This window comes from Chiloscyllium plagiosum, chromosome 3 (genome assembly GCF_004010195.1).
Source record: "Chiloscyllium plagiosum isolate BGI_BamShark_2017 chromosome 3, ASM401019v2, whole genome shotgun sequence".
Lineage (NCBI taxonomy): Eukaryota > Metazoa > Chordata > Chondrichthyes > Orectolobiformes > Hemiscylliidae > Chiloscyllium > Chiloscyllium plagiosum.
The window spans coordinates 104,740,202-104,755,796 of NC_057712.1; the positions used below are offsets into that span (position 1 = coordinate 104,740,202).

The following is a 15,595-nucleotide window of genomic DNA, read 5'->3' on the forward strand; positions in this document are numbered from 1 at the left end:
AGGCTGATGGGAGATCGAATAGAGATTTTTCTAACCATGAAAAGGCTTTAAAGGATGAATGTAGAAAAGGCATTTCATCTTGTGGGATGGACCAGACTAGGCCAGGAATTTAGGATCAATATTGATAACTTCATAGGGAATTCAGGACAAACGTTTATTTATTTGTCCACGATAAATGGGTGTTGCTCGCTAGACTGTTCTTAAACCCATCCCTAGTTTCCCAGTGTGCTTAGAGTCACATGCAGGCTAGACCAGGTAAGGCTAGCAGATTTTTTTCCCTAAAGGATATAAGTGAACCAGATCAGGTTTCACAACAATTGGCAGTGTTGGTCACTATTAGGCTCGCATTTTTTAATTTCAGATTTTTATTGACTTAAAATTTCACCATCTACCATGATGGGATTCAAACCTATATCCTCAGAACATTGGTCTGGGCTTCTGAATTACTAGTCTAGTGACATTACCACTTCATCTCCACCTCAGTGCAAAGAGCAGTTAGACAGCAGAATTTACATTGAGGTTTCCATTGTGGTGCTAAATTACAGTTCAGTAATTCTTGTATAAAAACTGGGCTGCCACCTTCAGTGATTTAGGCACATGTGATGGTGGGCTGGTAATACCATTAGAGTATTAATTTAGTGATCAGATAATGATTGGATCCCACCATGACAAATGGTGGAATTTGTGTTCCAGAATAAAAAGACACCTGAATTAAAAGTCTAATGATGGCCTTGAAACTGTTGTCGATTGTTGGAAAAGTGCTGCTTGGCCATCAGTGCCCTTTAGGAAAGGCAACTGTCGTGCTCACCTGGTTTGGCCTATATGTGACTCCAGACCTACCGCACTACAGTTGACTCTTAATTGCCCTCTGGGCGATAAATGCTGGCTTAGACAATAATGCCCGCATCCATTAAAAAAAAACTCTAAGTCCCTGCGTGCTGCATCCTCTTTAGAATTACCCCTTTTATTGCATATTGTCCCTCTTTGTTCTTCCTATGACAACACACCATTTCTCATTTCTCTGCATTAAATTGTGTCTACCTCCTGTCTGTCCAGCCCACTGGCTTATTTAGGTTATCTTGAAGTTCTATCAATATCGTCCTCACGGTTAACAATGCTTCCAGGTTTATGTCATCTGATTAAATGAAGTTTGTATAGGGTTAAGGTTTGTATAAAATATAAGAACTAGCATGGGCCGGAACTTAATGCAGTACTTTTGTCAGGGATGTTCTGACATAAATCTTGGAAGATGGCAAGTTGTGAAGGCAGTTTAAGAAGCATCCTTTGGCTTAAGAAATAGAGGAGTAGATTATAAAAACAAGGACATTCCTCTAAATCTTTATGGTTATGACTCATCCATTCAATTCTGAGTGCAATATTCAGAAAGATATTAAGGACTTCAAGAGAAGCTGATGAGATTTACCAGAGTTGTTGGAGGAAGGAGAAACTCTGATTTGTGGTGAGGCTGAAGAAGCTGAAGTTGTTTGTCTTAGACAAGAGGAGGCTGAGAGGAGACTTGGCTGACCTGTTCAAAACAATGGAGGGTTATGATAGTGTAAGTCATGTAGAAACTATTCCTGGTAACGAAATGGTTGCTGGTTCCTGCGAAGCACCTTAAGATGTTTTATAACATTGAAGCTACTATATGAAATAAAGTTGTTCTTGTTGATGACTAGGACAAATCAAATAGTCCTGGGTTACCCCTGAATTCCACCATTTATTCAGCTGATTGCTATTCCAGACAGAGGAGACTGATGATCTTTCTGGATGTACGCAATTGCTGTCTTTGGAGCAGGAGAGACAACTGAAGCCCAATTTCTATGACCCTTTCCAGAGCTCTGGTCAGCTCTCACCAATCTGATTTTCTGGTATCCTGTCAGAACAGGCAGCTCTACTGCCTGTCATGGACATGGCACACACTTCTCAATTATTTAAATGACCCAATTTCTACAAATGTGTGAGCTTAACCTCCTTCCACCTATCGCATTTCCAATGCCCCTCCCCCAAGTCCCGCCTCCCTACCTTTTACCTTAGCCTGCTTGGCACACTTTCCTCATTCCTGACGAAGGGCTCATGCCCAAAACGTCGATTCTCCTGCTCCTTGGATGCTGCCTGACCTGCTGCACTTTTCCAGCAACACATTTTCAGCTTTAATCATTGTAGCCTAATGTCTCCTTTTGGAGTTTTGTGTCAAGTTTTGAGTTTTCACTCTGGTTGATAACACTCCTGTGGATTGCCAAATACAATGTATTCTATTAAAGATGCTACTTAAGTCCATGTTGTGCTATTAAAATTCAATGAGGTCTGTATCTATACCCACAGGAGGACAGAAGTCTGCTATATTTGAACAGAGAATGGAATTTCCACAAATTTGTGGACACAACATCCTATTAAGAGCATTTTTTGTATCGAGAAGACCTATTGTTTGTCCAGTGCTGCTTGCTTTTGCGAAGAATAAATGTGCAAACATTGCAAAGTATCCACATTTTGTTATATACTTCAATTAAGTGCCTTCACATACTGTGATAATCACAACAACGTGTACTAAGTAATAATTTACAATGCAGCATTCATTTGCAGAAAGTGTTCCAGAGGAACTGTTCCAATAGATTGTGCCATAATGTAGTGACTTAAGCACAATAGCTCGTAGAACAGATTGCATCATGCCATAGGGTGTTCAGTGCAGGAATAATTAAATGAGTCATTGAGACAGGCAATATATATTGACTGTTCATGCAAAGTAACTCCCTGAAGGCTGTGATGGAGATTAATAGTCTGGAAAAATGGTCAAAACCAAAGGCAACAAGCATATTGTTGTATCTCAAACTCCAAGCAATTTCAGCCAATAACTGCAACTATTCGAGCTCATATAATGGTATACATTTGAGCTGGTATAGTTGTTAAATTTATTTTAATCACATAATTGCAAATGCTTGTGGTGAAAGTACATCTGCTGTGTTTGAAAGCATTACTTGAAGTTATTTTGAAAATTGTAAGCTTTGTTGTCATTCAAGTGCCACATGTATGTCTTTACAAAACCCACCATAGTCAAATGGAAAATAAAAGTATCACTTTATTTGTATCAGTGTGCTTGAGGCTAGAATTTGGACCATGTGGAGAAATAGAATGACACTCATTTTAATGAGAATACAATGCAATTTAACAGTTCATAAAACAGTAAAATTTAATCCGACACTGCAGGTTTTATTAAATTTCTCCAGGAGAAAAGCTGGTGTGTGACATGTGTGAGTTAACACTGATGATCTCAGACATAATAGACTTAATTAACTGATGCTGGGGGGAATAGTTTCCGAGCCATTGACCATTGATATTACTGAACAAAGATAATAGTCTTTGTGATTTGGAGGGGTAGTGGGGTGAGGTCGAGGATGTGGTGGAGAAAGTAGAAACTTTGTTTAGCAGGAAGCTTGCACGTTTTGTTTCTATTTCAATCTTAATGAATTATTTTTATCGTTCTCAGTGTTCTTTCTTTCCCTTTTAGTTATGGACAAATGCCATGGCAATTGGGAAAATAAGAACCTGGTCACATTGATATAAAGCAAAGAACCACTAATGCTAGAGATTCAAAGCTAACAAAAGCAGGAATAGCTGGAGCACCTCAGCAGGTCTAGCAGCATCTGTGAAGAGAAACATTTCAAGTCCAGTAAACCTTCTTCAGAATTAGACTCATCGAGTCATAGAGTCATACAGCACGGAAACAGACCCTTCGGTCCAACAAGTCCATGCTGAACCTAACCTTAAACTAAACTAGTCCCGCCTACCTGCACCTGGCCCATATCCCTCCAAACTTTTCCCATTCATGTATCCATCCAAATGTCTTTTAAATGTTGTAATTGTACCCGCATCCACCACTTCCTCAGGAAGTTCTTTCCATACACGAACCACTCTTTAATTTGCCTCTTATGTCTTTTTAAAATTTCTTTCCTCTCCCCTTGAAAATGTGTCCCCAGTCTTGAAATTCCCTATCTTAGGGAAAAGACAACTACCACCAACTGTTTTCATACCTCTCATTATTTTATAAACTTCTATCAGGTCACCTCTCAACTTCCTGCACTCCAGTGGAAAAAGTCCCAGCCTATCTAGCCTTTCTTTATAACTCAAAGCTTCCATACCCAGCAACATCTTGGTAAATCTCTTCTGAATCCTCTACAGACCCAAAATGTTAGTGTTGCTCTCATTCCATAGATACCCCCCACCCCTGTTGATTTTCTCCAACAATTTATGTTTTTGTTTGTTTAAGAATTCTGTCACCTCAAGTGAACAGAAAATCTTACAGTAAAGAACATTGGTACAATGGACACAAGAATTATCAATAGCACCCTGATGTTTAAACACTAAAGTAATTTATAAAGCAAATGCTTGCAAGTTCTGTAACAAGAACAGATTAAGTGGAGTTCTGAAGGTTCTGACAGAATATGACAGGATGGACTTTGTTACCCATTGCTCTGACCCCATTATAAGCCGATGTCAAATTTTAGAAATGGAATTGTTTGGTTAATTAGATCAAGTATTCCAAGTGCTACAATGATACCAAGTCACTGAACTACAGGAATGTCACACTCAATGTGGCCCCATGTGTGGTCACAGTAACAGGGCCAAATTAGTATGATGATCATTCTGGCACAGAAATAACCCAATACATATTCTTCCTGCAGGTGCACCGACTACTAACTAAATTATTTGGTTAGATTTCTGGAAGGACATGGAGAAACTCTATGCCTGGTCCTAATGTTGACCTTGTGATGGACAAAACAAGGAAAAATCAAGACCCCATCTTCCCTTTACAGCTAAGGAGATGGTGGGCACCAGACATTGGCAGAATCCATTGTCATTTCTGTATTGTTTGACTCTCCAGATAATTGATTTCCAACCCGATTAGGCATAGAAACTGGACAAATACTTTGGTGCAATACTAATAGATTACTGCATTGTCAGAAGTGTCTACCATTAGGTTGACATGAAAGATCCCCTGTCACTATTTTGAAGAAGCTGCTGAATTCCCTGAATGTCTTGGCCAAACTTTATCTCTCAATCAACATCACTAAAAGAGATCATTTGTTCAATATCCAGAGCTGGAATTCCCTGGTTTTCTGTCTAATTTTAGCGACAGGCATGTTCAGTGGGAGTTGACTCATTGATGGCATGTTATGAATTTTCTTCTTTTCACTCATGACTGGTCAGCTTTTATTGTCCATTCCCAGATGCCCTTGAGAAGATAGTAGTGAGCTCTCTGCTTGAACTGCTACAGTCAACATGCCAAAGGTAGTTGTTAGGGAGGGAATTCCAGAATTTTGACCCAATGACACTGAAGGAACAGTGATATATTTCCAAGTCAGGATGGTGATTGGCTTGGAGGTGGTGGTGTTCCCATGTAACTGCTGCCCCGACCTTCTAGATAGAAGTGCTCATTGTTTTGGAAGGTGTTGACTGAAGATCTTTGATGAATTTCTGCATCCATCTTGTAGATGGTGCACAATACTGTTACTGGGCAATGGTAGTGGAGGAAGTGGATGCTTGTGGATTTGGTGCAAATCAAGTGGGCTGCTTTGTCCTGGATGGTGTCAAGCTTCTTGTTGGAGCTGCATTCATCCAGGCAAGTGGGGAGCATTCCATCACACTCCTGACTTGTGCATTGTAGATGGTGGACAGGCTTTGGGAAGTCAAGGGGAGAGTTACTTGATGAAGGATGCTTATCCTCTGAACTGCTGTGGTAGCCCAGTATTTATATGTGTAGTCCATTTCAAGTACTGGTCAATGGTAACATCCAGGATGTTGATGGTGGAGATTAATAATGGTAAAACCATTGAATGTCAAGGGGTTGTGGTTACAGTATTGTTTGAGGTGGTCATTACTTGGCATTTAAGTCACATGAATGTTAATTGCTACTTCTCAGTCTGAGCTGGGAAATTGTCCTGGACTTGTTGCATTTGGACCTGGACTGCTTTAGTATCTGAGGAGTCATGAATGGTGCCAGACATTGTGCAATTATTGGAAAACATTCCCACTTCTGACCTTATGATGAAAGGAAGGTCATTGATGAAGCAGCTGAAGGTGGTTGGACCTAGGACGTTACCCTGAGGAACTCCTGCAGAGATATCCTGGAGTGAAATAAACACCAATCAGCCAAAGTGGAGGTCAGGATCAAATGAAACTTGGGACAAAAGTACGATTGCTGAGGTAGCAGCTTAGTAACTTCTCATACAGCAAGCCTTCTCTGAATAGGGCAATGACCTCAGTCTCCCATGTTATTTTATCCTATAGTGTTCTTCTAATTCAGTGTTACCACACAAAGCCAAATCTACAGGACAGTGACATACAACCTGAACATTATCACGAAAAGACTAGTTCTGTAATGTAAAGCAAGCAGATATACTTGTTCTCTTCCTGTTTCATACAGTCTTCGATCCCGTGTTTAAATACTTCTGAGGCCAGGCATTGAGATCTACCAAGGAGACTGTACCTGTCGGAATTTCCTTTGCACATAGCTGATACAAAGGGAGAAAATAAACCCTTGTTGTGATACTGAGAAATGTCAAGAAAAATAAATAAAGATTGTTTATTATATGGTAAAAGGTGACTTCTGGGAAATATCCCAATTTTCTGCCTTGTGTATGGACTTGGCTATGTATAGCCAAGTATTCAACATTCAAATCTTCATTCTGTGGCATAACTGAGAATCATTTTATAATCAGGTATTAAAGTACCTTGACAAATTATTGCACAACATTTAAAAAAAAGGCCCCAAAGTTTTGTGCAGTTGGAAATAACCGATACATTCATTTCTAGCCTTTCAAACTGAATTTCTAGTAATATGAAGTTGCATGGTGCCACATTTGCTGACAAAGTACGAAGAATTGTATTTTTGCAGAAACATTATCTTATCAAAAAAATCTAAAAGCAGTGCACACAATTTAATTGCTGAGCTTGTGAATTATCAAAGCCACAAGAGCTGGAGAATATGGATCAAAAATGGATGGGTGTCCACTATCCCAACACTGGAGTCATCACAAGCACAAATGATATAGAATGCATATGTGATGCAGAATGCACAGCAGCAATTAACAAAAGCAATGGAGAACTAGATTATATCATGAATATTCTCCAGATACAACTAACTGTTCTAGTCAGACTACATCTTGAAGGTGCAGTCAAGTATGGGACTGGATATTACATTTCCCCACCGTGTTTGTTTTCAATGGGGAGAGTACATGCAAAACAGAGTGTGGGTCCAGACCACTAGCTTCCCACCTCACCTGAAGGAGAACCAAAATGGCCAGGTGCTGAAATCAGCCTGCCTATCATAGTAAATAAATAATTATGGGCCAACTGAGCTTGTTAAAAATTCAGTTGACCCCAAAACAACTTTGTCCTTTCAATAATACTGTTGGAGTGGGCAACCTGTGACCTTTACAAGTTTTTTAAAAAGAAAAGCAAGGGAGGGAATTCTATTTGGAAGGGGCCTCAGAAGATAGTATCTTTCATCGCCATGAAAACTTCAAAATTCATCTTCCATCCTCCTAGTACACCTACCTAAGATAATCAAGCCCTCTGTGTGCCCAATAGATCTGACTTACTTGGTTCTGAAGCGGCATGGAGCCTTTGTTCTCAGACTGGTTGCAGTAGGTACACTTGCAGAAAAACTACTACTGTGCTAAACTTGTGTCAGAAGCAATGATCACTATACCAATTTGTACCTGTTACTATGACATGTTACAAGTTAAATGTTACCATTAAATGTTACCTGTTATCATTAAATGTGACACTCTTGTAGCTGAGGTGAGTTGATGATACACATATAATTGCTAGAAATAAGCTCTGTTTAATTGTAAACCTGCATATTTTGGTTCTATTGAAACGTGAAAATTAAATGCTGGTCTATTACCTTCATTCTTACCTTCATGTTTTATTCATGGCCAATTATCATTGATCAAGCAGCACCCAGTACTGAGCACTAGTGCTGCCAAGACTGCTGGAGATGCTAGCTCTTCAGATTGACCAGGAGCACCAGAAGCTGAAACTTCCCCTCATTGAGGAATGAAGATTCACTATCTATCAAAATGTAGCCTGTCTACAACATGGGTATGGCTGCATGGCAGGCTTTTTCTGTGCCTGCTCCCCACCTACCAACTCTACTCCTTTACCCATTCACACACTAACACTGACAAACTGAAACATTCTGAGACATTTGGACTGTTGCTTACCAGAATTCCCCAGTCTGTACCATAAAAGAGAGTATGGCTTCTGTCGGCTGTTCCCTGCAAGGATTCTGCTCCAATAGCCAGAATAATTGGAGGAAGGTAAATAGGTTTTTGTTTTGTCTGGCCAGCTTTGAAAAGAGAGGTCCCAGTTCCCACTGGAAGACTTGGGCCATGGTATATAAATGTTGAGATGATTACAGAAAACCAAGTCCAGTGAGGGTCACAGACAATGAGGAAAAAAGTTCTTAACCAGCCCCAAGTGTTCCAGCCACTTTCAGCAATGGTAGATTTTGGATGGTGGAGACAGACCGCACACATAGTGACTATCAATAAAGAAATGATTTCAGACCTGCCAAGAAAGTTTTCATATGATTTTCCCTTTCATATGATTTTCAATTTCATATGTTTTTCATTAAAATCTTAACAGAAGGGTGCCGTATAAAAAGGAAAAGTCTGACACATTTACGATTACCCTCAGGAACTAAATGGCATTTTACTTTGTTGAAAGAAACGTAACCAGCTCATTTTTTTCTAAAGAATACAGCAGGGGCAGAAAAGAAAAATCACAGATAAATGAATGAAAGACGAAGTATGCAGAACAAGTTGAGAGGTCATTCAGGGCAGCATTAGGCACTCTGATGTAAGTATTCCTGACTGGCAGCTTTGTGCGATTTGATTTTGTCCTTGTGTTTCCAATTTCAGACAAATGCTGCCTTAGTTTATGATGCAGTTCACGTGGTATCGGTGGCTGTCCAACAGTCCCCACAGATGACCGTCAGCTCCTTGCAGTGTAACAGGCACAAACCCTGGCGCTTTGGAAGCCGTTTCATGAAGTTCATTAAAGAGGTAAAACAAAGAACTGCAGATGCTGGAAATCTGACAGGAAAAAAACCCCAGAAATTGCTGGAGAAACTCTGCAGACAGGAAGCCGAGTTAACATTTCAGATCCAATGAACTGAGGAACATTGAACAGAACTGAAGAAACCGTCACTGGACCTGAAACTTTAACTCTGCCTTCTCTCCACAAATACTGCTAGACCTACTGATTTTCTCTAGCAATTTCTGTTTTTGTTTCATTAAAGATGTACTTGTACAGCAAGATGATTGGATAATGTGTCCGTTTCAAATCCAAATTATTTACTGTCTATCCAATATCAGCTTTATAAATTGAAATGGATCATTATTTGCATGCATGAAAAGAATCTATTTAACACTTTGCTTAATGATATTGGATTATAATTTCCTTTTCTCTGGAAAAAAAGAAGGGAATAATCCGCTTTCATGTCCATTAATTGCAACTTGGCAGGAATGCATGGTTTTGCAGATTATGGATTTGTTAGATAACAAAATATTAGGCTGTTGCAATGCACCTGTAAAGATAATCCTTCAACAATCCTCAAGCACCTAGCACGCTATTTTACCAATGTATGTACTGTCAAGTTTGGCCGTCAGCAACAGAGTGTAAATAGTCAATTGGGATGGTCATTTCATGCAGGAAGCAGAAGGTCCTAATAATGTGGGGTGGAAACTCATGTTGTGGTCCAGAGCAGTACCAGTCAAAGACTATCAACCAAGGAACCACAGAAAATCTTTTTTCTAATTTGCTTAATGGATCAAAGGTGGCTGGATATACATTCAATAATGTCCTCTATGTCTTCCTGAAGTCAATGTGGTAAAATGTAAGGTTTTAGGGTTAGTGATATTCTGCTTTGAGATGGCTTCAATCACTTCAATAATTAAACAGTATATTCCGAAACAGCCCTGATGACCTTCACTGCCTACTACTGGTAATGGGTGACAATTCTTTTTGTGGTCTTTTCAGACAAGTCTAGGGTTCCTGAACACTTCCAGGTAAATGTTTTGTGAAGTAATCCTGGGTAATATCGATTATGAATCAAAGACCTCAATCTCTGTCTCTGCTTCTGAAGTCATTTTTATGCCTTTTATGCATCCAGGATTCCTGCCACTGGACCTTAGTCCTATGCTTTTGGGGAGTATGGAGATGCTGAATGCCATTTGTACTGTTCACTTTTTTCTTTGCTATAATCGAATGTTGAGAACTCTTGAAATTAACATTTAAAAATTGTTGAACATGTTTACAAGTATGTAGCAAGAGATGCATTCATAGGCCTCCTTTACTTTGCTGCCCACTCAATCCAGGAGTGAACCGGAATCCCCTAAACAATTTTTGTGTTAAGTCTTTCATTGGAAAAGGAATGATGTGAGGCACAGCTATGCATGACATCACATTCAGTCTATTGAAGGGATCATTCATCTACAACCTAGAGTTGCCTTTATGTTGCTTTGTAATTACAAAAAGACATTAAGGGCTTTGCTGGTAAGAAAACATTCAAGACTGATAATTGTTAATAACTGACTTTACTTGTTAATAATTTACTTGTTCCACACTATGCAAACTCATCGTAGGCAGCAACCTACGTTAAGCAAATGATGCTGATATTTTACCAGTATCATGAGAGTCAATAACTAAGGTATTGTTTATAAAGTATTAAGTGTCATTCATTATAACTTGTTAACTTCCGTATGGTTTTTACTGATGAAAGATGTTCAAGGAAGACTCCAGGAAGCCTTACTGTTGCAGGTATATTACAAGTTTTTCTCTTTACTGATAGACTCACATTTACAATTACTGCTACTCCAGGTCAGTGCAGAAACTGACAGAAGCTGCATTCAACACCAGTCAGTATGTTAGTGATCACTGGAGCCCTCTGGTGATTATTTTAGCACCTGCCACATAAAGTGGACAAATGACATCAACACCGATTTGACTGTTAGAAACAGCAACAAATGGCTGTGAATGAACATGGTTCGCTTTTCCTAATTTGAGTCTGTACTTCTTTTTCTTTGTTTTTCTACCAAGGCTCACTGGGAAGGACTAACAGGCCGAATTATATTCAATAGTTCCAATGGCTTGAGAACAGATTTTGATTTGGATGTGATTAGCCTCAAGGAAGAAGGGCTTGAAAAGGTACCTGGATTCTTACTTAAGTCTGATTAACTCATTGACTGAAAACACGATGAATCATTAGATAGCAAAGAGAGTTTATTGTATGGAAGTTGGCTGCATAGCATTTCTCTCTTTCTGTTTGTACTGCCAAGAATAATTATTTTGTCAATAAAAATAGGAGTATGAGTATTGAGTGTGAAAACCAGATTTGGACCTGATAAACTCTTTTAACACACAAGGTGCAAGTCTGTATTTTTGCACTCACCATTGGGAGTGCAAATCAGAATTTGCCTCAAGTGTATAGTAATTGAATTTTAATAATTTTCTTGCTGGAGCTTTATACCCATTGTTAAAAATAAATTACTTTTCAACTCCACCACCATAAAGCTTTCCCTCTACCTGAAACTCCTGCAGCCTTAGAACCCCTCTCCTTGACTTTGATAACGTTTCGAAAATCAGAATTCTGGTCACAATGCCAAGTAGCACCTTTATAGCTCAATTTCTATCCTTAATTTATTTGAGTATTCAGAACATTGCTTTTAATGTTAGAGGATATGTTATAGGTATAACTAGTTATAGTTGAACTTGATTTTCAATGAAAGCAAGCTTGGTTAAATGTGTTTGATTAGATTAGATTCCCTACAGTGTGGAAACAGGCCCTTCGGCCCAACCAGTCCACACCGACCCTCTGAAGAGTAACCCACCCAGACCCACCTCCCTCTGACTAATGCACCTATCACTATGGGCAATTTAGCATGGTCTATTTACCTGACCTACACATCTTTAGACTGTGGAAGGAAACTGGAGCACTCGGTTGTGCCCTCAAAGTTTTTGCTCTTGTTATGAAGGATAAATGCTGACATTGACCCTTATACCTGATTCCATAGATTTATTACACCAATATCTTAATGAAGGGTTAGACTCTGTTTCTAACAAAGCTGGCACTGTGATTCTATTCATTACCATTGTGAGAAAAATGTTTTAGCAGATATCTCTAGTAGTTGGAGAGAACAGTGTGGCTATTGGAGTCACTTGGGGTTGATGACCCTGGTCCCATAGCTCATAAGATGAATCTCATACCACTGCAGGCAACTTTTCAGCCATATATTTGAATGGTCCATAAGTGCTGCAGTCTTGAGAGGCAACACTGCCATTAATGGCCATTCTGCTGTTATTATTTATCTGTGCCTCTGCATGTAAACATGGTTCCAAGGATATCAGTGAAACTTCACCTGATGTTTGTAACTCATTCCCATCCTTTTGAGAGTGGGAAACACAGGCTTTTCTGTTCTGGCTCCCAGGTCTCAATGGCTGGAGTCCGAGCATTCATTGAGAAAGAACTTCCTGTTTCTAATTTGAGTCTCACTAGACATTTCCAAAAGTGATTGGGGCATCTTACTTGCATGGACTCATCTATATTAAAATTACTTACACTGTAGCAAGAAGCTGGTGAACTATTAGTTTCAACTGAAGAAGTGGTTATCTTCCCGTAATGAGAATTTGTGGGCTGTACTCATTTTCATAATTGCATTTGTTACACTCATTATAGGTTGGGACCTGGGAAACGAGCAGTGGATTGAACATGACTGAGAATCGCAAAGGAAAGACAGCGAACATCACTGATTCATTATCTAACCGATCGTTAGTTGTTACAACGATTCTGGTAAAATGTTATGCATTGCTCACCTTTGACTTATGATGTGTAGTGTTAACTAACATGCAAATGGAAATGTTGAACAAGACTTTTAACAGAAATTAATAAGCCTAGAAGGCAACAATACTGTATATTTAGATCATATATTTTTTCAATGAGAGCATCACTCTGACTCTATGATGTAAAAGACATTATGAAATATATTTGTCTTCAAGCATTTATTTTGGGAAAAAATAAGCAATGGCATCAGGTCCAAAATGGAAAACATAGAAAAGAAAATGAAAAAGGATGGAGGTAACTTACCAATTATGTAACAGTTGAGTGATGATGGACTTATATTAAAAAAAACAAGAGGCATGTTGAAGCAAGAGAAAACTGAAGGATGTAAAGATTTCTACAATCATTAGTTTCTGACACTCTGTGATATCCATTCTGTAACTGAGTAGTACCAATTTATTAATTCTGCAGTGTTCTCTGAAAGGCACTGACAGTAAAAAAGAGATACCACAAAATCGGCGAATAGAAATTGCAGATGGTTAAAGTGAGCTTTTAAATATTTGAAACTGTGAGCCATATATTCCTCTCACAAAACAAAAAAAAAAGACAACTATACCTTTTGATTGTGACAAAGGGATGGAAGACAACTGAGGTAAATGAGCTTTAGTGGTAATGCACGTAGCCTTTTTTTTGTTTCATTCACTAGACTAGACCATCACTTATTGCCATCCCTAATTGCCTTTGGGAAGGTAGTGGTGAGCTGCCTTCTTGAACTGTTGAAGAAGGATACAATGTGAAAGTTCCATACCTCTGAAGTGTGTTTCCAGTAATTATTGCAGAAACAGAGGATATAGAAGATGTAACAAAACTGTGCATGATACAGATCTCTCATAGATGAGTCAGTTATTTAGAAATGGCAGAGAAGCATTGCAAAATAAGAAAACAAATACTGCAGTAATACTTGTTCCACAAAACCCTAACATTACTGTTCACCATCTGCATTGCAGCAATAGTGGTCGTGATGATCGCTATTGCCCTCACATTTTATACCACAGGCTCTTTTTGGGTAGCAGCAATGATTTTGCAATATTTTAGGCATTATTCTGTGCAAAGCTCCATTAGTGGTATCGAACTAAACTTCTCCCAAAATCCTGTTTTATATGCGGTAATATTGACTGAGTAGATATAGTCATTTGTAGTTGCAGAACAACACATATTATTGGCCATTGGCACACAGTCACTGGGGAATAATGATGAGACATAATTTTCTGACTGTGCTCTCAGTTGGGATTCATAAACATTTGGAATTTACACACAGCTCATGCTAGCATTCCTGAGATTCAGTGTTCTCTGCGGGAGGCAATGGAAGATGATCTGCTGGGAGTACAAATTATTCATGCGATGGTTACATTTGGAGGCAATCTGACAGAACAGAGCTCTGTGAAGGAGAAAGAATGATGGAGATTTGGAGCTTTGGAGATATGGTGTGCTAAACTTGACTATCAGTCATCCTGAAACCAGCATCCCATCAAAAACCAGATATAACAAGGAACTGTTATATCCTGTTCACTGACAGGATTGGGAATATTCAAACCAGGCCACCTAGCCACATGACTGCATGTTTTCAATCACAAATCTACTGATTGCTTTACAATTACATGAAAGTATTGTGTTTGTTCAATTCATTTTTCGCTTGGATAACTCATCTTTTCTATGGCTGTACAGCAATGATACAACTTAAATACTCCAATGAGAATAGATTCACGATCCCATTTTTGTCAAGCAGAAAGTATTTCACTCAAACTTTTTGTACATGCAAGAGCAAACCTTTTGAGCTATGGCTTAGTTAAGAGGCTGGATGGCTGCTTAAAATGATTATAACGAGCTTATTGTGATTAGCAGTGTTTTGTTTGTTCCGATCATTTCGATTGTATAAAATTTAATGTATTTTTGCACTGAAAAATCACTTGCTTTTTTCCTTAGAGTTTGCAACAGGATGAATTTCATCTTACGATTTTTCTCTAAATCCAAGTTGTATGCAACTTATTGGAGGGTTTGTTGCTTTGAGGGTTAGTGAGTTTCCTAACCAGCTCTCATCTGTTGGAAATGGATGTCAATGAGGTTCTGTTCGTCTTGTAGTACCAGATGCAGCTGAGCTAAACATTCATGGTTTCCTCCTTCGCGTTGTCCTCATCCTCATCACATAACCTTCTTTAGTACTACAGTTCCTCAGCACTCAGCACATCGCCACATACCTGCTCCAATTGCACAGAGCATAGCATAGCACAATGATGTAGTACACTTTGTCTGGACTACATTTGAGGCCCCCAGCCATCCTCCCCCCCAGACTGATCCAAGCAGTGCAGCGATTCCTTCAGCAGCTCCATCGTTTGCTCTACCGCAGACCTGGTTGAGGAGTGGGTGGCATTAACTGTCTGCTCCATATCCTTCAGGTGGTTGTATAATGGTGTAATGGTCGCAGTGGGAAGCCTCATAAAGCCCCTTGACTCTTATTTACACCAGGTACATGAGAATGCTCCAGGATACAGGGGTCATGGCAGCTGCCCGAGTAGTGGGCACACACCATCAGGAAATGGTAACAATGATCACAGATCACCTGCACATTACTCAGATCGAACCCTTATTGCCGATGAATTCTGCAGTGTTGTGATACTACCCGCTTAATGCCACGGGTGTGCAATCTATGGAACCCTGCACCTCGGGGAAGAATGTTAAGTTTCTGAATCCTGCAGCCGA

General features: G+C 39.3%; 1 protein-coding gene across 8 annotated transcripts in view; it reads left to right on the forward strand.

Moving 5' to 3' along the window:
* The window catches only part of LOC122548404 (glutamate receptor ionotropic, kainate 2), a 442,113-nt gene that overhangs the window by 269,730 nt on the left and 156,788 nt on the right, over window positions 1–15,595 (forward strand). For all 8 annotated transcript variants that reach the window (XM_043687010.1, XM_043687014.1, XM_043687017.1 and 5 more), the window contains 3 exons: window positions 8,922–9,065; window positions 11,101–11,208; window positions 12,737–12,850. In XM_043687010.1, coding sequence (XP_043542945.1) covers window positions 8,922–9,065; window positions 11,101–11,208; window positions 12,737–12,850 — 366 coding nt within the window. The remainder of the gene's footprint in view (window positions 1–8,921; window positions 9,066–11,100; window positions 11,209–12,736; window positions 12,851–15,595) is intronic.